The sequence below is a fragment of the Athene noctua genome, chromosome 8, assembly GCF_965140245.1.
Source record: "Athene noctua chromosome 8, bAthNoc1.hap1.1, whole genome shotgun sequence".
Classification (NCBI taxonomy): Eukaryota; Metazoa; Chordata; class Aves; order Strigiformes; family Strigidae; genus Athene; species Athene noctua.
In genome coordinates this window covers 2,681,815-2,706,792 of record NC_134044.1, presented here as the reverse complement: position 1 = coordinate 2,706,792, position 24,978 = coordinate 2,681,815, and the positions used below count along the sequence as shown (strand labels likewise).

At 46.6% G+C, this 24,978-nt stretch overlaps 1 protein-coding gene across 1 annotated transcript; it reads right to left on the bottom strand.

Annotated features, from left to right (window-relative positions):
- Positions 1–4,597: 4,597 nt before the first annotated feature.
- Positions 4,598–24,719, bottom strand: KY (kyphoscoliosis peptidase). Its single transcript, XM_074912307.1, has 12 exons — positions 24,587–24,719; positions 23,523–23,585; positions 21,196–21,258; positions 19,026–19,100; positions 18,805–18,846; positions 18,041–18,091; positions 15,972–16,054; positions 15,490–15,598; positions 12,593–12,710; positions 7,311–7,499; positions 6,533–6,723; positions 4,598–5,499 (listed from the first exon to the last, which is right to left on the bottom strand). Exons 1-12 carry the CDS (start codon positions 24,717–24,719, stop codon positions 4,598–4,600), a joined length of 2,019 nt encoding a protein of 672 aa, XP_074768408.1.
- Between the last annotated feature and the right edge of the window lie 259 nt (positions 24,720–24,978).

The window sequence follows — 24,978 nt, the reverse complement described above, 5'->3', positions numbered from 1 at the left end:
TTTTAAAAAGAGAGTCGTTGGAACTGGAAATGAAATTGAATGGGAGAAGAGCCCCCAAACAAGTGAGATTCATCTGTATGGCAGGTGTAATTGCAGCTGCTGGTTTGAATCTGGGCAGTCTTGGATGCTCTCCAGCCAAGTTGAACTGCTGTGTTAAAATACATCTGTGACCTGTTCTGAGGAATATATTTAGTCCTTCCTCAAGGAAAGTAAGCTGTTAATGGGTGAACAGAACCTGTTTCCTACGGATTTGTTTTTCTTCCAGGAGCACTTTGCAGTTCTGTGGCTGAGCCTTCACTGCCTTTGTACAGGCAAACCTAGGGATGCAGACATACCTCGTCCATGTCTGTAAGCTTCCTGTTCCTTTCCATCAGCTTCACCTTGTCTCAGAGCAGCTTAATGCTGTCAAGAAACAGAAATTCAAAAGCAAAATGTGCATGCAAAAACTAACCATCGGATTAGGCAGATGAGTTCATCAAAGGTGATGCCTGTCTGGAGACTGCAGCCTCTTCATCACGCCATAAAATGGGACTGCACTTGGTCAAGCCATTCTGCATTCCAGAGTTCAGAAATGTTTGAATCAACAAGTCCTTTTATTTTCGCTTTCTTCTGTAGTTCTTTGAACAAGGATAAAACCTTCAAATCCATTTTGGATTCTCATTGTGCAGGCTCTGTAATGAGGTGTTGAACTGCCCACAGCTGGGGATAACCTATGGTTGTGCGTTTTGCACACAGTCAGCGCTGGCCTTGGTTCCTGTTCAGAGCTGTCCACAGATGAGCCTTTTTGCAACGTCCACCTTAACTATCCAGATCTCAAGTAAGGACTTGTTGGTCGTGGGGCATTTTGACAAAACCTGAAGAGTGAAATAGAACAAAATGTTGTTTCCTCTTCCTGGATGAATCTATAGATCCACTGAGTGTGCAGTATGCCCAGAACTCTTAGGGATTCCTCATGTCCTTCAGTGGTGACTGTAATACCATTTTTTCAAATGATACCTTGCAAACGGTATTATATTTCCTGAGTATTTGTTAAGTTACTGTGCATTGCATCATGTACTACATGTTTTCAGAAGTTTAGAAGACATTTTGGCTCATTAGTGATGTTTGCTTCCACATCCCTTTCCTTTGGAGACACTTGGCAGTTCATGCTGGCAGAAGTGAAGAACGAAACCTAAGAAAATCTGTTTGTAGGATTATAGCTGCTAATTAAACAATATTTATCAACTTCTGATACATGTAATAAGCAGCTTCATTCAGGGAGTATGTTGTAAAAATTTGATCTAAAGTGATCTCAAGAGTAAAATTTGCAACAGGAAATTGCTGAATTACTCCTCTGTGCTGGTGTACGTGCTCTGTCTTTCCCACCTTCTCTCTTTGCAGCTGTACAGTGCTGCAAACTCTCGGGTGCCTGCTCTTTCTGGAGTTGCAGTGCATGGACAACAGGAGAGGAGGACAGAGGTTGAGCAAGGCAGTATGATGAGTTGAACAGTTTCCTGCTCATTTTTCAGCATGTGCCTTTCTCACAGCCAGCATGGAAATAGCAGAGCATCTGATTGTATACCAACTGTGTTTGTTCCATGGGCGTGGAAGCTAGCTGGTGAGTAGATGGAAGTGCAGAGATACACTTGCCAGAGATAAAAACTTGTTCTACACGTACTTAACTGACCTTTGCTGAGAAACAAGATGTTTGCAAAACCGAGTGATCTGAATTCATGATGCAAAGGAATTGCACCTCTTGGTGGTGTAGGGGTTACAAAACTGTTCAGTCCTAAGGCCTGCCAAGGGAGAACTCTGACTGAAATGGGAGAGCTGGTAGTCCTGAGATAACAGAGAAGTCTGTTTCAGAGATGTTCTCCTGGTGTTAGAGTCTCGACTGTGCTGAAGAATGTGCATTTTTTTTATGAGGGGGAGGAGAAAAAGACTTGTTTATCCTGGAGGGAGATGTCACAGCAAGTACAGACTTCTGAGGTGCTTTTATCTGGGGCTGCAGGGTTTCTCAGGCATTCTTCTCTGCCTTTGCAGTGTCAAACATCCCTTGGAATAATCACCTGGCCCTGGAAGCTTTATAATTAATGAAGCTGGAAAGGGGTTTTTTGTGTCTTTTGAACTCATGCCTTCGATAGCACTAAAGGGATTCTTACACATTTTCAGGACTGAGCCAGATATTTGTTTTCTGTTTGAAACAAAATGTGGAAATGTATTTGCAGTGCTTCTGTTTGTACCAGCCTAACATCTTGAAAGTGGGAAGCTGTTGCAGGCTCTGTCTTTGTGTGCTACGGATGTTCTGTGGGCGTGACGGTGCCTTGGGTCACTCTTTACTTTGAGGGGTTATGTGAGTCTATGCCTCTATACATGTGTATAATTGCAGGTGCCTGTGTTTTGCAGTGTTGTGTAGGGTGAGGAGAGGATATTCCCTGAGATCTTGCTGGGTAGGGGGCAATAGTGTATAAACTGTCGTCTCTACACCCTTGGGATATTTTTTTTTTCCCCCCCTTGCCATCTTGAGACAGAAGTAGAGCATGTGGTGTTAGAGAGAGAGCTTGTGAAAGAAAGGGAGTCTTTGAGATGAGGAGTAGGGACCACGTTCATGCCCTGTGGAGAGGCTTTAACATGGCTGCCCGCTAGTTGGGCTGTTGTATGCGTGTAAGTGAACACCAAGTGTTGGGTTGCATGAAGGATGTATGTAGTTTGGTATCCTTGACCCTGTTATGTGGAAAAAGTAGTTTTCTTTAGTTCCTAAGATCTCCGGGGTGCCTCCTTATCCTCCCGTTGTAAGAAGTGACATATTTGACTGGATCAGCTTGACCTGTAAAATGAAAGCTACAGAAATGTCTTCCTTGATCTGAAAAATGGGATCTAATTAAACAAGAATTCTTCTGCTAGGCACCAAAATAAACCAGGGCTGTCTGTGCTTACAGAAAAGGCTTGCTTTAGCCTTCAAGGTCCTAGCCAGTCAAAATATCCCCGAGTCTTTCTTGCATCTGTGCTGTTCAGGATGTGTTGCTGTCCAGGGAGCAGGTGCCTGCTGGGCTACAAGCCTTGTTAGTGTTCCTGCAGGGAGGAGCTACTGCTGCCAGGTTTTGAGGGCAAAGACACGTAGATATTTGGGGGAGGACTGAAGACCTACTTTTACATCATGTATGGAGCCTCCTCGTCTCCAAGCACAAAAAGACCCCAAAGCATTGATGTACTCCTGGCGTCTTAACCTTTGTTAGCTTACACATTGTGTTTGTACTTGCAACTCATGTCTTCAGTAGCCTGCATCCTACTGAGAGTTCTGCTACTTGAATACAGCTCCAGGTACCCTGTGCACTCACTCAACTTGCTTAAAATGGAGGCTCAAACCTGGCTGCTGGGGTAGAGGGAATAATGTCGGAGGCAGTGAGCCTGCTGTAGGTGGGCAGCCCTTTGCTATCCTGAATAACTTCTGCACCCAGCTGCTGAGGAGGAGGGAAGGGTAGGAATAACCCACATATTTTGTGGGGAAAATACAGTAGCTTTGCGAAGAGGAATTTGTATTGTTTGGTCAATGAAACAGAATGCAAAAACATAACAGGTTTATTTTAAATTCAAGCTCAAACATAATGCCTCTTAAGTCATGCTAACACTTACATACATCTGAACCATTTATGTAGACGTTGCTTGATCTTACGACATGTATTTGTGGTGAGATTCACTAGAAGACCACCTTTGCCTTGTGCATGTAGGAGTTTTCCAAGAGTACAGCACCAAATAGTTTTTTACATGATGATAATGTCACTCGGCCTGCTATGCCACATAACCTCTTAAGTTTTTTAGTTGCAGTATTGCATAGACAAGTTGGAGTAGGGAGTGATTTTTGAGAATTTTATTCTTCATTTTACTGTAGTTTTACTTATGGAAACACCTATATGCTTGAGATATGATTATAGTGTTAGTATTGCAGAAAAAGTGTTTACAGTTCAAATACTCTAATATAAAAAGGTAAAAAGGATTTTGTTTATTGTATTTAAGAGTCAGTGTAAAAAGTAATTTCGCAGTATCACTTAAATTTGTAAGACAATGAAGTGCACAAGAAAACTTCATGTTGTATCTTCTTCCTAACACTTCTCTCTCCTGGGATGTATTTTGCAACTTGACTAAAGATATACAGAAGCTCGGTTTAAATATCCTGAAGTTCCTCGTGTCCAATATTGCTGCTCAAAACCAGCATGTACTTTCTTTATCCTGCCCCATAACTAGGTGGATTCTTCTTGGAGTAGCCATTGTAAGACTTTTCTTATGGTCCGTAACTGGGAAACCAGCAATTGCTGCTGGCACAGGATGACCTATGGCCAGACAGTCAGTTGTTTTCTTCAAAGTGTTTGTCTGGTCAGTATTACTGAAGCCTAGGTGAGGTTTCTTTTAATTTCTTCCACTGCTGCTCCCTTAACAGGATTTTCTGCTTCTTTGAACTTCTTTGAGCCCGTGGTCTTGCAAAAGCCTGCAAGTGTTGTCCTGCATTCGTTGAAAGAACAGATTTGATGGAGAGAATGAGCGATCTCCTAAAGCTGTATTGGTTTTGGGCACGCTGGAAAGGTTGGTTCATGCAGGCGAGTGAAAGAACAGGGAGGGGGTGCTACTGGGTCTCAACTTCGTATTTCAGGACATGTGAGTAAAAGCTGTGGTTGGCATTCTCATGCACCATCACAAACACCTCTCTGCATCCCGAAGTGTTGCAGGTTCCCTCCCAGTGGTCTCTGCTCTTGGTGAGAGGGTAAGTGTTCTCAGCTTGAACTAGCACCTTTGCTACCCCGTGCATTTTGAGTTTAAACTGAACGTTGCGATTCGCCGGCAGCAAACCAGAGAGGGGCTCCAGTATTTCGTAGTCTTCCACCCACTTGCTGTAACTCTGAGGGAAAGCTGGCCACTTCACTTCAGTGTTCAGGCAAGTGATGAGGTAGTTGAAGATGTAGTCATAATTGCCCGGATCTGACTTCTTCTTGGCATAGATTTTCAGAACAAAGTTCCCTGTGTGCGGAAGATGGATCTTCAACTCAATTTGGTTCCTGCGATGGATCTGCATGATGTGCCTCCTTCTCATATCCTCCGTCAGGCTGCTATCATCAGAGTGTAGTGAGGCCAAGACGCTGATGTCTTTGCCCAGGGTGAAGGTGAGGGAGCATCGCCCATCGTTGGTGTGAATGATGGGGTCAGGGTGTGACGGCCTCAGGAACCCTTGTCGCTCCGTGAACCAGCTTGGTCCAACAGGCTGATGCAGGTCCTTTGGGAAACGCATGGTCTTGTCCACAGACTTGCACTCTACGACATATTCTAACACGCAGTTGTAGACATCTTCCGAGGCTTTAGAGGGCTTGGCAAAGATCTGCAGCTTGTGACTCCCTGTCTTCTGTGGGTAGATATCCAGCTTCATTCCATGTTTTTTCAAAGTCATTAAACCGTGTTCATCTGTTCCCTTCAGCTTAAATGTAAATAATGTGGCAGAACGGCAATCCACTGACACAGAGGCTTTTCCATTTACTATGAAATACAAAAGAAAAGAAACCGCATAGGAGTTTCAGTACATGTTTTGCATGTACACCCTGTTCTGGGAAGACTAATCTGTCCCAATAAATTGCTGCTTCTGTAATAGTAAAATAAAGAGCTGCAATTGACAGGTCATAGCTTGTCAGCTGTCGGCTTAAACCAGTGTCCCTCAAAAAGAATGAAGTGAAGAGTGGCCTTTGTTCTGGAGATGTGCATTTATCCTGTTTTGGTATGCACTGAAATGGAGCTGCGGTCCTATAGAATAGGAAAGCCTATGTGAAATATAACTGACAGCACCATCAGCCCATGTGCTCGAGAAGGGCTTAATTAGACGCGATTAGACCTGATTGCTAGTCCAGTAGCTGTTCCGAGAAGCTTCAGAGAAAAGTGCAGGAACCCTCCAGTATGTAGATAGGAGATAATCTACCTCCCTATGAGCCTGTTCCCAAACAGCTTGATTGTTGCCTTTAAGTTTAACTGTGTGTTCTTAGCATTCATAAATTAGCTACCTAGTTAAATTCCTGCAGCTCTTTTAAAATCTGAGGAAGGTGATCTTAAATGTGGGTTCCGTAGTTCAGTGGTGTTACCTGAGTAGTTTTATGTTTAAAAGAGCTGCTGGACTTACTTGCTGTGCTCAGTATTGCATAAAGAAATGCCTGTTTATGCGTTGTTCAGTAATTCAAACTTTGGGAACATCGTAAAAGGTTCTAATCTCCTTTTCAAGCCAGGGTTGCTAGTATATAATAGCAGTACTGCTAATTTTGCACCACTGGTGCTGGCTGATAGAGTAACTCATCTTCAACTGCTGACTGAGGCTTTCTTTTAGACACAGGGGCTACTGCAATTCTCCACAGCCTGAACAAAAACAGAAGAAAAAAGACCCTTTCCCTGCCCCAAGAGCTTTGAGTGCACTCTGCTTGCCAGAACCAAGCTGGAAATGTAATTCACTACACACATGACAGTGTGTGGTAGATGCTGGGCTGCGTAAGGAAGGATGCTCCGCAGCATCTCCTCCGCAGGGTGTTACCTGTTTGGATGACAGCTGTCTCTGGGTGTGCAGTCAGCAGGCCCAACATGTAAAAATTACTGTTGTGCAGCATGTTGTTCTCAAAATCTTTCAGCGACAAGGTTGGTTTAAGAAGCTGCCAGTTACTGTTATCTGGGAAGTGATTGTTAATGAACAGAGCTGGGTGAGTCAGAAAATAAAACTCATTGTACCTGGAAGAAGAAGGAAGAGATTAAAGGAAAATGAGTAATTATAAATAGTTAATTCTTCCCCTGCACAGTGATGGTGGTTTCAGCAGGAAAAAGTCAGAATGTTTTGGACTGCTGAGAACTGAGGTTGGTGGGTTTGAAATTCTCCAGGCAGAGAAGGAACCTGAGCTTTGGCCTTCCATTTCCAGGGCACACGCTGAGCTTTTGGATAAAACCAGGGTATTTACACTACACCTGCAACCACGGGCTCCTGAAGAAAAAGGAAGGCACTGCTTGTTCGAAAGTGTGGAGGCACCCTCTCTCAGGCAGCTGAAAGCTATGAATCAAGTGCCACATAGTGCTGCATAAACTGAAGATGTGATAAGCAAAACAAGGTCACTTTTAGTAGTTACATGGCTTGCTGCTCAGGGCTGCTGTCTTTCTACAGGTGCATGCTCTGTCCCCTGTATAGACAGCCCACATACCTTGTTCAGGGCTTTGGGTCTTGCTGTGGGACCTAAAATTTGTCACTGTTTGGTGTGCCAAACCCATCAGCTTTCCTTCTGCCTTTGTGGTAGGTTTATGTATTAACATAGAGGATGGCTCTTTACCTGAAGGTGAACTTGGTGAAAGAATCATCAACAGCACCACTTCCCCAGGTGCTATCGAGTAAATGCCACCTTCCATCAAGGTAGACAGCGTTCCAGGCATGGTCAGAGTCCCCTGTAAAGGTCTGCCCCATCTTGTACCCGTACCCCTTCGAGTATCCTGATAGCTTCATGCACTGGATTCCTGCAAGGCTAAAAGGAAACAATAAGGTGCGGCAGGAGACTTCTGGTTTAAACCTGTCAGTGTAGTTTTGTGGGAGGACAAAAGGAGGAGCAAAGTCTGCAGAATTACAGTCCTGTGATCAAGTAGATCAGCTCCATCAGTTCCTCAGGTGCCTCCTTGCAGCTGAGTCCCAGGGGAGGTAGGGGTTTTAAATGTCAAAGTGTGTAAGCGTACTTCTCTTTGAAAACTCCAACTTCTGACGCTGGTGACAGACAGTAGTGGTAAATGCCTACGTTACTGCACTTTGTAGTTCTTTGGAAAACTTGTTGTTAGCTGGGGCACTGTATTTTTCTTGACGGGGGGATCTCTGCACTCTGTACAGCTTTCTTCTAACTGCCTTCCCATGCCAGCCTGTCAGCACATTGAGAGACAGGCAAGTCCTCCCTTTTGATCACTGACATTACATAGAGACTGTATTTTTCTGGGCTGTGCTAGTGACTGGTTTCATATGGGGTGGACATGTGAGAGTAACCAAGGGGTAGCGCAGGGGCCCTTTTGACTTGTAGGCTTTGCACAGGGACTTGGAGGGAATGTCCCACTGGAGGAAGGAGCTTTTCTCTTCCAGTTTTTACGTGTTCCCTCTCATTTCGTTTGATGCACCACCAATTCAGCATTGCTAGAGGAGGATGACAAAGATGAAGTGTTTTTAATTGCTCTCTGTCTTGTTACTCAGTGGAATTCCTTTGATGCTGTCCACAATTAGCCCATGTAATTATAAATTAAAAGTGCCTCCGTTCATGCTTGTGTTCTCTCAGTGATGGTAGGCCTGGTGTTTGACACCAAATAAGATATCTTAGACCTCATGGGATTGTGGATGCTGATTTAGTTTTCTTGAAGAGTGAGCTTGTGCTTGCCCAGGGCACAAATGATTAAATAGTCTGTTTTTAAAAAAAAAGTAATGAATACCTGTGTTGATGTGTAAATAAGATTTAAATAATCACTGTGTTAATAAGCTCTCTGCTGTTGATAGCAATGGATTCTAACATTGGCGTCTTATTTTAGCGTTAATCTAAAATTGCTTCACTGAGAGGATTGTCTTTTGTGTGGGATGGTATTGACATTTTTCTTCTTCATTGAAAAGTACGTTAAATGGAACAACTACCTTAAGTAATAAACTGCATGCTCGAAGAGCAAGATTGTCTGCATAATGTGGGTTTAACTCAGAAGAAAAGTGATATTTATGGGGAAGATAATCAGCATGGTTGTTAAGAAGTCAAGGTCTGATAACGGATACGAGCTGGTAATTGGCAGTGCAGCCGTGCTCATAGGGAGGACTGCTTTTTTTCACAGAGATGATACTGGTTTAAAGGGAAGTTGTTGCTTCAGCTTCTCATACAGACTTACTAAGCTCAAACCTGGATGTCTTTGTGTTAGTTATTTGATATTCTTTCTTTAAGAGCATCAAATTAAATTCTTACATTCTTTCTTAAATTAAGAAAGAGTATAAAAAACATCCGCAAAGATCTGACTGAGAGCCAGATGAGAGCTCACATTGGGTAGCCTGCAGAGAGAAGACCAAGTTCTGTGGAGAGGAGAAATGTGGCAGCACCCCATCCCCGCTAAAGGTGGCCAGAAAGAAGAGGAGGAGCATGCAAGCCAGCCCTCGTTTAGCGTGAGCTGCTACGCAGCAATAGTGAGGCATTGCCTGTCACACGAGGCATTCAGAACGAACATGGCAAGCCTGGAAGGAATGCCATTGAGAAACCTGGTGTCGCAGGTGGTCTGTAAAGTCTTTGCCAGCCTGTAGTCGCCTGTGAGCCAAATTCTAATGTGGAGCTGGGCAGTAAATCTGGAGCAACTCCACTGACAAGACTGGTGAGAGCTTGGATTTACATGATGTAACTGAGACTAGGAGCTGGCCTGGAAACTTTAAGGAAGACTTGATCCTAGGAGTTTCAAAGGGGACTAACAGCAGCTAAGTACCAAATTCTCACTAATTTCATGGGGATTGATGTCTAATCCTTCTAGGCTTCTCTAGACGTTCTTGTGAGCTGGGATAATCAGAGAGAACATTAAGGGACAAGCTCTGCCCTTAGTTCTCTGTGCTCTCACTTACAGTGAACGTTAGCAAAGCAGCAAGAAGAGTTTGTGCTTGGATGTGTTCAAAATACCCAGAAAAAAGGTCAGAGTGTTTAAACAGTGGTCTCTCTAATAATGGGCAGACAAAAAACTGGGCTAAAACATCCTGTAAAAGAGCAATCCTGTATTGGTGAAGAGTGATCATGTTTCTGTTCTGGTGTGAATGACTTCATATAGATAAATTAACCAGGCAGAGAGAAGATTGAGAAGATCTCCAGAAATGCTTGAAGTGGCAATGTGATGGCAGAAGATGACCGAAATACGAGGTGGACTAGAAGAAGTGAATTAAGAAACATTTGCCGACATCTGCTTGGTGCAGCAAGGAGGTTAAAAACTAAGTTGCTTTTCTGCTTCAAAAAGAGTAGGAAATAATCTGGATCTTGCTACAGCTGTCACTGGAATTCAGTGGCACCTTCTTCCCTTTGATTTCAAGTTGACTTCAATGATTTAATGTAAAAAAGGAGTGAATCTGGCTTCTCCAGAGGGAGACAGAATGGTTTATGCTTGTGGTAGGTAGGTGTACTCTCCTGTGCCTGAAGACAAAGCAAGCTACTGATTGTAGAAAATGAGAAAAGCAAGAGGATGTGAAACCTGGATTATTTGCAGACTAATTATGAATAAGGAGCATCGAAGTAACCAGATCCACTGTCAGGAGTGTGGTCAGCTTTGCTCCCAAAGGTGGTGCTGAAACCTCTCAAGTGCAAATAATTGTTTTGCCTTCATCATTAATTCTAGTAAGTGAGTTTCTCCCTAAGCCCAGACTGCTAGGTTTTGGCCTAAATGGAATTAATGAATTTACACTCCCTGATTCACTCATCCTTGAGTTTGGTTGTCATCTGAGAAGCCAATTCTTGATAAATGCTGTTAACGTATTGGTCAGAAGCCTCTGTTCATGTTCATCGCTATCACACCTGATACTTCAAAACTGACGTTTTGTGGCCAGCTTCCCACTCTCCGTGCCCACCTTTCCTCCGTGACAGGAATTTCAGCTAACAGGAAGAAGTCTGACTGCCAAGGCTGTGGTTGGAGGTGACAGTGTTGTGTCTGCAACAGGAACTTTTCTGTCTGTTGGCACTGACACAAGTAGGACTCAATCAGTGTCAGCCGGTGACTTCAGCAGGACCTTTGGGGGGACTCCTGGTGACTGGCAAATTGGGTTGTTTGTTAAAGTTGCCTCAACAAGAGCTAGGAAAAAAAGGCGTGCTAAAAGACCTTTTTTTCCCCAAAAAACTTGGCTCTGAAAAACCTTTATATAAGAAGACTGCTCTTTGCCTCTTGCCTTTATGCTTAAACTCAGCATAAGACTTGAACAGTGCACAAGAAGAAGGGATGAGGATATCCCCTTGCAAGAAAGGGGTGTTGTCTTTTGTTATAGTTTCTTAGGAAAGGAGCTAAACATTTAGCTAATATTTGACGAAAGTAATAGGCTAGATGACTGGGAGGTTTCCTGAATCACAAAATCAATAATCAACCTGGAACTGAGGAAATAAAGAGTAAATCAACAGAGCCTTTAAATAGAAAAAGATATCCTTGGAAAGATTAATATTTTGAATGAACTAAACATATGCTTTTTAATGAACAGATGCAAATTTCCTCCACTTCTAACCGCTAATAACTGTTCCGTAAGATGCAGTTATAAACTCATACTTCATCATCCTATTTTATTGTATTCTTTAGAAAGCAAGACCTGATATTGTGGGAGATGTTATTGGTTGGAAGCATTCACCACTTTAGCATCTGGCACTTTTTTTTTTTTTTTAACTCTGTCATTTTCCCTGTAGATTTTGTTTGTTTCATGGTCAAAACCTTCCCAAATCTTTTTGGATGGTGTGGAAAGCCAAATTGTTACTTACATATGCCAACTAATAATGGGTCTTTTAATTTTTTCCAAAGCTATCTTGTGAATGGAAGCTTCTCTGCTGAGAAGGTCTCCCTGGGAGAGCCATCTTACAAGCCCATGCCCTTACGAAAGTACACCATTGCTTTCTGTTCTGAAGCCCCTTCCAACCTCATGTCCTTGAGTCATCAGGTCCAGTTGTCTCCTCTTGGACAGCCCTTCTACATAAGGCTGATCTCAAACTTGCCAGGCACCTTCGCTGCCTTCACTACTCCTCTAAGCCAAGCTATTGCATACAGCTGTGAGAGGAGGCAAGGTGCTGCTCCTTGCTGTGGTGCTTGAGGGCTGTCTTGCACTCTCCTTTCTTTGCTGGGTTGGAGAAACGTGAGGGAGAAGGGATTTGCTCTGCATTCATATGCAAGGCGCCTGTGCTCCCCACCAAGGAACGGGCTGCCTATTCTATGAAATGGCTTTGGGATTTTAAAGTCCTAATTTATGGGGGAAATCCCACTTGTTTATGCAACTAATCCCAAGCGAAGTCACCAAGGTTTTGTAGGTAGGAGAATGGTGGATTTTAGTAATTAAATGCTGATGTAGCTATAAAATGGGAATCTCAGTACTGGCCTCAGTGGTGGTGCACCTTGAGACTGACCACAGAAAATGCAGTAAGTGTGAGGCAGTGTCCCCGTGATGCTTCTGTAGTGGGGGGGAGAGGGCATCTCCAGAAGGCTTTGGGAAAGTTCCTTCTGGGACTGGGCCTACCTCTTGCATGGGAGCATGTTGGAGGCAACACTCCTTCCTGTTTAAGTCTTGCCATGCTTTTAACCTTCACATGCAGATACTCAAAGGGAAAACCTAGCTTCTTCTAACGAAATTAGCTCAGTGTTTTCATCTGCCATTATGTTAATGCAATGCGAAGCTCAGCAGATGGCACAAAGTAAATTATGCTGGGGAGGGGGGGTGTGGAGGAGGAAGCAAAATTGACCTTTCTAGGACTTGCCGGTTTTCCACAGCATGGTTTGAAAGCTGAAGTTCCATGTCCTGCTTAAAGTCACATCAGTCAATGCAAAGGCAGACAGAATAGGCACAGAGATGACAATGAATGTTAACTCTCCCTGGCACTGAATGTTTCAGAACTTAATTTACCTGCACATTTGCTCAAAGAGCCCAGCGTATCCCTCACAAATGCTCTTCCCCGTCTGAAGCACATCTATGGGTTTGCTCGACAGCTGGCTTTTGTTATGGTAGCCCACGACGTCGTATTCTGCAGGAAGGAACACAGACGAAAGTTCATCCAAAAGCCTGAGGCAGTGGGATCGACGGGCAGCAGGAGCAATGCTTGGATTGCTTTTCATCTCTGTGAGCACAAGCAAATGGAAACAAGCCGTGGCGTGTGCTGCACGAGAATGTTGTGGACGGCTGGTGAGGGGAGAGGGACGAGGTCTGTCTCTCATCAGGCTTAGAACAAACGGTGGGCTCGGATTCAGCAGTTGAATCCAAATGGGAGGAAAATTGGTGTTTTTTTTAGAGGAAGTGGGGCTCCCCAGGGGCTGCCCTTGTGCAGGGGGGTCTGCAGTCTCATGAGTGCCCAGTACAAAGCAGAACGCTCTGCATTTGAAGGAGTCAGACTCATGGTACTGCTAAAGGAAACCACTGAGCTTTCTTCACTCTTTACAAGCAATTTGTATTAAAAATACCTGGAAAGTAGCTTGCTGGGAAATACCTGAAATGATTTGTTGCAAGTGAGTCATATTAATACCTAGCAACACAGGAAATCTTGTTTGAATGAGTGCAGCAAAGCGGCACAGCAAGGTTCCTTTAGACAGAGCTTGAGGAACTGGTCTGGGAAGGTTAATTCAATCCCAACCAACCTTGGTCATGTCCGTAACCTCTTTCTTAAAATGCGAACATGTTTTTCTGTCAAAGCTCTAAGGAATGCTGCATCAGCTGATTCATCCTCCCTTTAATACTATAGAAGAGGGAAAAAAGGCTGGCAGCACGCTGTATTTGTGCTTTGATGAAATGCTGCAACTACTTGTCTTTTATCCAAGGGGCTCAGCTGATGGCTGTCTCAGGGTTGGCTCCTGAGGCTGCAGGGAAAGGCTGGATTTTGCACCTTGGGCTGTTTGCTGGGCCACCAGCAAGGCTGCAGAGTGCTTTGAGGGGGTATGGAGAGCTAGCTGGATGCACGTGGCTGCATATTTATGCTAGAAATGACAGCTAAAATAATTTATTTTAGTGCTACTGCTGCATGGAGGTAGCAGTCCATCACAGGCAGGGAGTTGAATTGGGTGGGAAGAAGGGAGCAGCACTTTCACTTAGAATCCAAAGCAGGAAGGAATTTATATTGTCAGTGCTCTTGCAGGATAGGTACATTGCATTTTTGTGAGCTGATTTAAATTCCTAGCACTGTCTTTATTTCCCATGCATGTAAATGGGGGTCAGTCTCTGCAGGAAGGAAGGAGAACCAGGGCCAAGATGGTGTAAAAAAATCTTTTGAGGAGATCACAGTGTAACTGTCAGGGATCAGAGACATTCCATGTGTGTAAGGTAAATGGACTGACTCAAACCAGACTGGCCATCCCAAGAAGGATCTGGCCCAGGCAGGGGCAGGCAGAAATGAGTTAATAGTGTAAAGACTGAATGAGTCAAATGCTTGGTTTCAGGAAATTTAGTGAAATCAGCAGTCTGCATATTTAAGGGCAAGATTAAAGCTTCTTAGGATTGACCTGACTATGTGAACTGTGCAGTTGCTGGAAAAGTTCTGCTGATCTCAGGGGGCATGAGATTAGGCCAGTGCTCCCCAAATTGCTCTTCTGCTCTCCATCAGCTGCCTGGTTCAGCCAGCTAATGGAGCTGTACCAGAGCCTGTCAGGGTGTGAAAGAGATGAGGGGAAGAATAGCTGTTATTCTCCCCCTCTACCCCCAAGTATTGACGGGAAAGAAACATTTCTGCATATGCTGTGTAAAATCCAATCATGTTTCACATCCAGTTTCCGCCCCCCCACCAAGGAGCTTGAGGTGGTAAGAAGCCTTTTGCCCCCTCTGATGTGCCTGACTGGAGAGGCTACAAATCCTGCCTTTTCCTCCTTTCTTGTCCTCTTCCCACCTCTTGGCTGTTTCTGAAATTCCAGTGTTGCTCGGGTTGGGTAGGAAGGGGCAGGGGAAATGGAGTGATTGCAGTTCTCATGGAGGTTGAAAGGGTGCACGTACAGGCAGGAACGGCAATCACACAGGTGCCAGCATGTTTTATGAAAGCTGACCTCTCTGATGTGCTGTGCTGACACGGCTGATGGATGTGTCAACAGGATGAATGCAGTTAGGTACCGGCTACAAGCTGGAGCACGGGATGTATCCAACAAAACACAGGGGCAAAGCTGGCAGTGAAGCAGCCACAAGACTGTCAGAGGCAAGAGGACACCGCACCTGGGATGGGCTGTCCAGGCTGCTGCTTGCCAGGGGTGGTCTGCTGCCCAGGGAGGGAGCAACAGAGGGGCTGCAGAAGCACCTGTGATGATGGCGAACTGAGCAAGGCAGCTTGATGCTCTGGTGGTACCTACACTATGCCAAGACCTTCCCAGAGCAAAGGCACCGACATGCAGAGCGCGCTGGGAAGGGCTGCGTGGGGGGTGAGGGGGTTCAGGGCAGTGCTGGGTCTGAAACTTCTGGTGGTGCTGGGTGGCTCTGAACGTGACAACCACGCCTCTGGTGCTTGGCAGGCTGGCTTCGTGCTCCAGCAGCTTAGATGACAGCGACTTGTATGGGTACACCTTCGAGTAATCGGGTAGGAGTTACAGGTTCATCATGTGGAAAGAAATCATTTACACACAAACCTTGTAGGGGCTGGCAGTGCTAGAAGAGGGACTATGGAAACAGACATGGTGAGATAACCTCTGAATACATTTCTGGATAAATACACTCAGAAAGCCTTCCTCCTGCCCACCATGTGAAACCTACCCCCAAGACAGGTAGTAAACTGCAATGGCAGCGTGACAGGGGTGACAGCAACAGCCTTATGTTCTCAGCTGAAGATCTCAACCTACCTATGTGATGGCATATCCACATCCATATGGCTCGAACTTTTTCCAGATCAGTACGGGCTTGTTTAAGCAGGGCTTTAACGAGTTCCTCTACACTGTTCGTGATGTTTACCTGTTTGTGAGGAGGAACATTGCAAGATCGTGGTGAAGAAATTGCTATGGTAGATCTCCCTTCCTCCTCACTCCCTTGTTCTTCTAAAACTAGTGAGACCCCACCTGCCAAGAGACTGCTCTAACTCAAGCTTCATTAAAGATAGAAATACAAAGCTGTAGTTCCATGTTTCAAGCGAGTAATTTTGGTCATAGTTTCTCTCCTAGAGTGGGATCTCTGTTGCTGATGTTTGCAGGGAAATGTTTTTGCACTTGTTTGGGAGATTTTGAGGCACTTCTCCTGATAGCTCAGACTAAGCTGGTGTTAGTGCTGGTTTCAAGGAACATCCCTGCAGGAGAGCTGGGAGGAGGACAGAGGCAAAAGCAAGACTTACTTTTAATGCGTAGGCATCCAGCTTCTCAAATTGCTGCAGATCTACTGGCATGGATTTCAAAGAGGATTTGTCCCATGGATACGCTGGGAAGAAACAAGCTGTCATTGTCTCGGGAAGGGAGGGGGTATTTTTTCCTGGCTGTAAGCTTGAACAAGGAGACACAGCAGAGCTCCTGCCGACCCACAGAGGCATCCATCAGCAGGTGCTTAGGAAGCAGAGGACATGAGGACACTTGCCGAAAGTCCCTGCCAGCTGCATGGAAAGCAGGAGCCATCCTGTCTAGTCTGGCATAATTTGGGCAGTGCTGGAGTGGGAGGTGCCCCTGTGTCTTTGGTGCTGCATAACAGCACAGAAAATCCCAGAATATTATGTGAAGGTGCATGAGATATAATGCAGAAGTTTCAGGGAAAATCTGTACTGTGGAAGCCCTGGCAAAAACATGACTTTTTAAAAAACCCACCAAAGAGCTGGATTTTTCCAGTGGCTTTGTTGAAAGCGATGACTGTTTTGCATGGTAAAGGGCTCCAATTCTGCACAAATTCAAGCACGTGAAAAATGTAACACGGGGAGCACTCAGGCTGAAATTGGTGGGCCTGCCCCTCTGTCTGCATGTTTTCAGGCTCTAGGCTCCTGGTTCTACTCAGTGTGAACAAAGGGTTAATAACTTGCCCTAATTAATCGGATAACTTTTTTTTTTTTTTAACAGTCTCTGAATGAGCTGCCACTGTTCTCTCTCATCAGTGAGCCACCCAAGTGATGCAGCTGCAGCTCGGTGTACAGGCATATCGGATGGACGTCTCTCCTGGACTGCTGTCTGCTCAGCCCTCCCTTTTCTTCTGAGCTGGTGAGAGGAGAATTGAGCTCTACAGCAATCTCTCCCCCTGTCATGTCCTGTCAGAGCCGTTCAGGACTAAAGAGATTCTTCTAGCTATCTCTGTAGGCTTGTTATTTCTCTAGAAAAAAGGATTTAAAAGAGATCACAAAGTGAAAATGCTGTTGTGTGGCTCCCAAGTGCTGGGAGAGGTGAATGAATGGTGCCATAGAGCTGCTGCTTGCCTGGAGAGGGGTGACAAGGAGCAGTGGATTGCCTTGGGTGGTGTGTAGGGGCACAGAGGCTTCGCCTGGTTTCATGACCCTCACTAAGCAAGCGTGACGCCCCTCTGCTGCCCGCTCAGCGAGTACCAGTGGGACTGGGATGCACAAGAGGCTCCAAGAGCATCCTATCCTAGCTGAGAGGCTGGCAGTGCTTCTGAAATCTCCATCTCCCCAAAACGGGGCTCTGGCCCCTTTGTTGCCAGCTCCAGCCCACTGGGGAGGTGGCCAGAAGGCCTGTTCCTGACCTGCAGAGGTGTTTCGTTAATGTGAGCTCTGCTCTTCTTGGAAGCCCCTGCCACAGGGACGGGCCATGGAGCATCTTGCGTCCCACATCCCAGTGATGCTGCAGCCTCGCAGGCAGGATGCAAGAGCATCCCTGTGCTGGGCAGGCGCCGGTCTGCCAAAATCAGCGTGTAGGCACACGGCATCTGTTTCTTTAACAGGCTTGTTTGTTTATCTCAGTTTTCCCTGAAAAGGGCTATTATGCTGACCTAAAGAGAGATAAAGCAGATTTATGCGTTTAAAGGTTCCCACTCTCTACAGCTGTGAAAATTACTTTTTGCCTTTTGGGAATGGGATATTTTTTTTAAAACTGGTTATCAGTTTTTGTCTTTGTCAGGTTATAGCTGCAAAAGCTCCCCGCAGATGTGGGATCTGCAGTAACTCACGTAGCCCCGTGCAGTTAGGAAGTGTGCATCATGCCTGTTTGCAGAGTAGCCTTCCTCAGGTATGGAGCCTTGGGAAGGTCTCGGGCACGTGTGACATTCCCAAAGCCGTTCCCATCAGCCACCCCGATGAACAGCGGGTTGGGAGGTGGAACGCTAGTTGAGGTAATAGAAATTAAATCCCTTGTCCATGCACTTCAGTCTAGGCTCACAGTAGGGCAAGCCCTGTTTCTAGGACTGATGGGCTTCTATCTGGGACTGCCCCACACTGTGTCACCAGCATGGGGAGAGGGGACAGTTGATAGTTACCGTGCAGGTCTTTTCCTCCTGGCGGCCGTGGGGCTTCAGTCTTCTGGAAACCTGGCAAAGTGGAGAAGGGAGCGTGAGGTGAGCAGTTGTTGGCAGGAGAAAAAAGACAAACAGAAATAATTCTGGGGAACAGGACTGGGTGGAAAAAGCTGGAATTGAGGTTTTTCTTTGCCCGTTCCCCTGCATTTGGACATGGATGTCAACACCCTGCAGAGTGCAGGTGCTGAGGGGAGGGGGATGAAGCAAGCTGCCTGGACTGCAGCGTGCTCTGTGTTCCCTCCCTGATGCCCTGTGGCTCTGCAGAAGCCACATTCCCCAGCAGTCAGGCATCTCCTGTTCTAGCCGGAGGGCTGGGGACATCAAACCCCTGTCCACCACACGGCCAAACCTCCCCGGGCGTGGAAGAAGGGAGAGCTGATCTCCAGAGCTGTTAGATGATAACCCTGAAGAGAGCTCTGTGGCAGCTGGAGGATTTCTGAGGGACACTGCAGCCCCCAGACTGTCACCACCCACCTCATCCCAGAGCCAAGGGAGGAGGAGACACACCACACACACACACACCCCCTCCCCCCAGGAGCAGAAGGGTTTTGCTCCTCAAGCCCCAAGCGCAGACAGGCTCCAGCAGCGCCTGCCCAGCAGGGAGAGTGGGCAGGGGTGCTGGCATCCTCTCAAGAGCCTCGAGCCCCTCTGGGGAGAAGGGAGCCAGAGACCTCCTGGGTGAGGGCTAGCTTGGAGATACGCGCTGTGGTAGAACAGAGCCTCACCTTTATTGTCCTGACCTCTCAGGCTCGGCAGTCTCCGGGGACCTGCAACAACCTCAGCGTGGTTAGTGCAATCATCACAACCTCTGCCCTGGCTCGAGGGGTGCAGCATCTCCTCGAGCTCCCAGGCTTCTTGCCCTCCCTACTTCAGCCAAGGGAAGGATGTGTCCCCAGCGCCCTCCCACTCTTGGCCCACTCTGCCAGGGTTTAAGCCTGGGCTGTACCTTTTCCAAAGGAGAGTTTCTTGAAGAGTTGTGGAGTGGTATCCTTGGGATGAATCTCCACCGTCACTTGGGTTCCTGCAAGGAATGATGACAAACTGCCTAAGAAAGGGAAAACTAACCAGGACATGGAGGAGAAGGGCAGGATTGCCTGCCAAGGCATCACTGAATCCAACTCTTTAACTTTAGCGAAAGAAGCAGCAGCTCTGGTGATTGTGAAGGTACCAAAGTGATCGGGTTTCCGGGCAAAACAAAGCGCCCTTAAGATAAACTGTACGGTCAGAAAGCCTGTGGTCACCTCCAGTGTGATTTGTAATTCTCAAAAAATAAAAGATAGCTCATTATAGCCTAACAGGTGGTAAAGTGGATTGTAAATAAAGCAGAGGTCCTCAGCAAGGAATATGTGGCAGCTTAAAAAAAAGTTTATCACCATATTAAATAGCTCTTCATGGAGATACCGTAAGCAGAGAATCAATTTCTTTCATTGATTTTTCTTGGAATCGAACAGAAGAAGGCTCAGAGCTATGAAAGCAGTTTGACTTGTCATATTAAAATTTTTGGCAAAGGCTGTTGCTTGTAAGAGGCAGCGTCCTGGCAGAGCCGGCTGTGGTCCAGGCTTGCTGTGGGACTGGTGCTCTGCATGCCACGATGCTCCAGAACAACCTCACAGGGAAACGCGGGGGTCTTGGATTTAAAGTTTCATAAAGAGAAGTACAAGGAAAAAAGTTAGAGTGTGTCTTATAAGAATTACCTGAAAATAAAGAGACTGTGGGGTTTTTTTTGTAAGTATTTCAGAAAGTTTTGCAACCACCGAGGTTCCCTGGAGGACCTCAGCATGCTCCTGGGCTCCCTGTTTCAGATCAGACAGAAGTCACTTTGGAGACTGAAGGTCAAGATGTTAATACACCTCGGGGCTGCCATCCAATCGCATGTGCTACCTCCTACAATTTTATCAGGACTCTCGTGACATTTGGGGTTTTCCTTGAAAGCCAGCTCTTGGAACGAGCTAATTAGGTAGGAATCTGCGCTTTCATCAAATAGTAAGTTTTTCCACAGCATTTAACTTTAGAAAAAGTTAAATATCTCCTGTGATTATGCAGAAAGGTTTGATGTCCTTTAAGCTCCAAAAGCAGAAGTCAAGAAAACCTGTAAAAAGCGCCTTTTAAATCCTTGAGTTTGACTGCAATTCTGGGATGATTGAAATATCAGGGTGCCAAGATTAGAGCTGGCTGGTGTATTTTGTCAGTTAATTTGAAGGTAAAATGAAGTTGTTTCTCAAAGGGAGAAATGGTATTGTGCAAACGGTATGATTTCCTTCAGATTTTTATATTTTCCAGAGTCCTTTTTTATTTCTCAAGATTATTTTTAGCTTTGAGTTTTTGTGGGTTTTCTTGCCAACTTCCACTTTCTCAGTTTTTTTCCACCATAAATTAAAATTCTTTGTTTTCAAGGAACAAATTTAATGGCGAGGAATGCTGCCTTCCAGTAAGTTTAAAAGGCATTTAACAAATGAAAAAACATAATTCCACAGAAATTTTTCAATGTGCCACATCTATTGCTTTAAAAACCAATGGTATGACATGGTTACAGGTTACTGATGTTTTTATGACCTTTTTTTTTTTTTTTTTTTTGCTATTCCTAATCAAGATATCCTTCATAAGGAAACATTTGCTCTTCTCCTTGTTCTCTGTGGCCAGACAAGTCCTTGGCTTTGGGGTGCAGCTGGCCCAGCACGCTCTAGTGCAGGGTTGGCTCCTTGAAAGGATTTATCCTATGACAGAACTTGTGTATCCAGCTGTGTCTTAAGCTAAACTTCTGCCAATATTATTTCTTCCAGCCCTTGCACCCTTCCATCAGCACTGGGATATCCAACATTGGCAGGAGTATGTCCTTACCATGCTTTTTGATTTTGTTTATGCCACATCCTGGTGGTCAGGGGGATGGTGGAACCCAGGTGCTCCAGGACCCACCTTCATGCATCCATGCTGAAAGACACAAGGATTCTCCAGGATCCCTGGAGATTTTCTTCATGCTCAAGATCACAGAATTGTCAGGGTGGTGCTTTTTTACTCTCTTGGAGTGTTCTGATGTTATTTTATTACAGAAAAAGCTTGAGTGGAAGCTCACTGAAGCCCTGCTCTGAAAAGCCAGTATCCCCTGGGATGCTACTTACCTTCATTAGAGTATGAAGTAATGGCTTGTGTCTGCTTGCAGGGCTCCCTGGACACTCGCTGTCCTGGTTGCACAAAGAAAAACATCTCAGAGCCTTGAAGAGAATGGAGGTGCCTGGTGCGGAGGTGGATTAAATCTGTGCCTTTGCTCAGCAGCGAAGTAAGTAATGATGGATTCGAAACCCAACTGCTCGTGGCTCAGGGACACCTGGCCTTGCTCCAGAGGGATGCTCCAGCCTAGGGAAGGGCTGGACTGGGAACTGCTGCTTGGGGTGGGGGGTTTAGGGCGCTTGGACCAGTGGGTGCATGTTTGGAGAGGTGGGTGAGAGGGAAGGGCAGTGTGGGGGGCTTGGAGGCGAGGCGGTCCCTGAGTGGGAGCATTGGTGTGGTTGTCAGCAGCTCATCCTAATTTCCACTTCTCCCCTCTGTGCTCTGGGAGCCCCTGGCTGTCTCCTCGATGCCAGGTAGCCCCAGGGCCCTTGGGGCGGAGGGAGGTGTGGGGAGCACCTGGCGAGCCTGGGGGATTGCAGGCAGCATAAATCCGCTTCCCAGGGCTGTGCTGACAGCCAGCCAGGACGGTCAGCAAATGCCAGGCGACGCTGAGCCCGAGCTCCCGCTCGGCTTCAGATGCTCGAGCCTTGCTGCAGGCGGGGTGGTTGTTGGCCAGGACGCCAGGGTGATCCCTCACTCTTTTTCAAAGCGTCATGGGATCACTGTCCTGCCAGCCACCACAGACCAGTGCAAGGAACCTGGTTTTCACAGCTCATCCTGAAGGCCAGATACCATTCGTAGCTCATGGCTGTGACAAGGATCAGGCCCGTGAATGATGAGATTTTGCGGCGCAGCATGGGGCCGCAGCCCGTTTGCCTCCGTGGGGTTGGGGTGAGGCTTATGTAATACAGTTTGTAAATATTGCGGCAGCACCAGCTGCTCGGTGGTGTCAGAGGCTTCATCAAGATGCTAACACGGCTGATTAAAGGGGAATTTATTAACCCCTGTGGTGCTAGAGGAGCAAAAGCTCTGCCTGCTCCTCTGGCGTCTGAATTCCTTAGTTATCCTCACAGGGATTTAAATTGTGCCTAAGAAAGAGCTACAAGGGAAGGTTTCCCACATGCATACTAAATACTCCTGCCTAGTTTGAGGTGGCAAATGATCGATATTGTCCTCTCACTCGTAATGGAGGCTCTGACTTGTGCTCTGCAGTTCTGGTTGAAGACTCTCTTAAGTATGATGGACTAGTGAGAGAGTGTGAATACTTATCTGATTCCCAGAGCAGAGGCTTTTGTTATCTGGGGTCTGAGACCATAAGATTTGTTAAAAAAAAAAAAAAAAAAGAGAAAAAACAACCCCCAAAGTTGTATCTTGCCGTGAAATATTGCTTGCTCGCAGTCTGTGAGTGCCATCCAGCCACCCCTGATTTAGAGGGGCTTGGATCAGGGCTCCTATCAAGCATTGTACTGGGCACAGCCGTGGCTTTTGTATGCTGCTATTGCTTGGCCTGTGGAAGCAAAGCTCCTGTTTGGTATAACTAGAATCCACTCTTTGGTACCATGAGAATTACCTGTTGTTTTATCTTTGCCCCCCGCCTTTCTCTGCTAGACGCCACATTAGGCTTAGACTCAGGAAAGCAAGTCTGATGGTCTGATTCCCCTTCCCAGGAGCTGCTCTGTCCTGTTGCATCACAGTCCTGCAGCCTGGTTGTGTGCAGCCAGGTGTAATCTCTTCAGATGTTGCTTTTGAACTGTTTCAGGGCAGAGGGGTGAGGAACTGGCAGGGGAACATCCAAGACTATTTGTTCCTGGATAACAATCACACCTGCCTTGCGCTCGGCAATCTCTGAATAGGGGAGATGAAGAAAGGACTGGTGGATAGGTGGGTTGAAACCTCAAAGGTTTCTTGCACACCCCAGACCTTGCTTAAGCTGTGAGTGCTGGGGAAGTCTCTGGAAGCTCTATCTGCAACCTGAGCAATTTGGGGCACTGAATTTCCCCTGCCATCAGCTGGCTGTGAAACGTAAGAGCTCCGTACACCTGAAATATGAGCGAGCTCCATGGCAGCTTGCAGGAGAATCCCCTGCAGATGGCTGTGCATGGGCTCTGCTGTGCCACCGATGTGCCTCCTGGCCACAGAGCAGAGGAGAGCACCCAGGGGACGTTTCCTGTGGCATGGGGTCCTCCACGTGACTCTGCTGAAGCCCCCCAACATGCTGGAAAGGGACGGGTTGGTTCAAGCTCATTTATGCTCAGGAGGCACAGCTGTGTGCTAAAAGCTTGCAAATGGGTTTTGCGTACTGTGGTTAGTTTAGTAGCAGAGTGAGAAGATGACATACCATTAAGGTCTCTCCCCTGAGGTGGCTGCGATCTGCTGTTTCCATTTCCATCGTCCTGCAAACCTATAAAATACAACCAAAATATTGTCAGGCTGTCCTGGAGTGAGGTTTTGGCACTGCCTGGGGGCCAACCACCCCAAAACCTTTCATGTAACCCATATTCCAGCTGAACCCGGGTGTCATCAGGATCCACCTTCCTTGTCTCATCTGCAATATTTTTTGCAGCCCCTGTTACTAGAGTATGAAATACCAGGAGGAAGAAAGTGAAATAGTCCAGGTCTAACTAAGTTGCTTCAATAGAGCTTGCTTATATTTGGGTAGGTGCTGGATGTTGTGTTAGATGAAACATGACCACAACTTCTGTGTTAGCTTTGCCTATCCTTGTTAGCCTGGAACTGGTTTTCTGAAAATCTAGCTGTTCCCCAAGGTTTTAGGGTGGGAATACCCTTTTTCTCCTTTTGCTTCTACAGGGAGGTTTCCCTTACAGTTGCAGGGCACAGCCTTAGCTTTTTGGAAGATCCCCTGAAGGATAGGAGCTGGGCCAGGGAGACTGTCCCAAACTGTAGCTATAAATGGCTCAGGGTAGTCATCCTTGGAGACAAAGCCCAGCCACACTTCAAACAAAACAGTTTTGCCCCTGTATTCCATTGTAGTAGGCGCTGGTCTGGGGTGAAACTGCTGAGGTATCTCCCTGCTCCTCTTGCACAGCCCAGAGAGCCCAGAGAGGCATCTTAGTGCCACCACAGGACAAAGCGAGGTGTAAACACGGTCCTCAAATTAGTGTCCGTGTGTCTGTTGCCTCCTCCTGCGCCCTGGGTCGCTTGCCCCAGAGCCGCGCGCAGCACGCAACCCCGCACGAGCAAGGGGCACCAAGAGGACCGGTGAAGGCACATTGGCTTTCTACCAAAAAAAAAAAAAAGTTTGACGTTTGGGATTTTGCAGCATGTCTACAAAGGAAAAGAGGAGAAAGGGGAGGGGAGAAGCCCAAACCCTGCTCCACAGCCGCGGCTTTTGCTGCACCTGCAGCCCTCCCCTCCCTCGCACCAACACAGGCGGGACGTTACCTGCGCTGCGGCTGCCTTCTGTCTGCCCCTCTCTCTGCCCTTTCTGCTTGATCGCTGTCTCCTCAGGGTGGACAATAAGCAGCAAATTGATCGTTACTGCACCGGGGTCTGTCTTAAAGTCCATGGTACCCATCAGAGCATGGCCAGGGCGCCGGTCCTGCCGCGGGTCTGCTGCTGCTGCTGCGAGCTGCCGTGTTTATTTTCCACCCTTGGAAAGGCAAGTGTGCTCCCCCCCAAGCCACAGCACCGGCGGGCCGGCCCTGCCAACTGCACCATGAGTGCTGTGCCAAAGCCGACCCTAATGAAGAGGTTACAAGTCACCTTTGAAAGGAAATCGCAGGAGGGATCCGTTTCCTAAAGCAGAGGAAGGAGCTGCGTTTCGGCTGGGGGGT

Excerpts from the sequence above, each read along its gene's own strand:
- KY (XM_074912307.1), bottom strand. The coding sequence starts at position 24,719 with ATGGGTACCATGGACTTTAAGACAGACCCCGGTGCAGTAACGATCAAT. Across the intron at positions 21,259-23,522 it reads TCAGGGGAGAGACCTTAATG|GACAGCGAGTGTCCAGGGAG; the intron begins GTATGTCATCTT and ends TTGTGCAACCAG. Across the intron at positions 15,599-15,971 it reads TGGATGCCTACGCATTAAAA|GTAAACATCACGAACAGTGT; the intron begins GTAAGTCTTGCT and ends CCTCACAAACAG.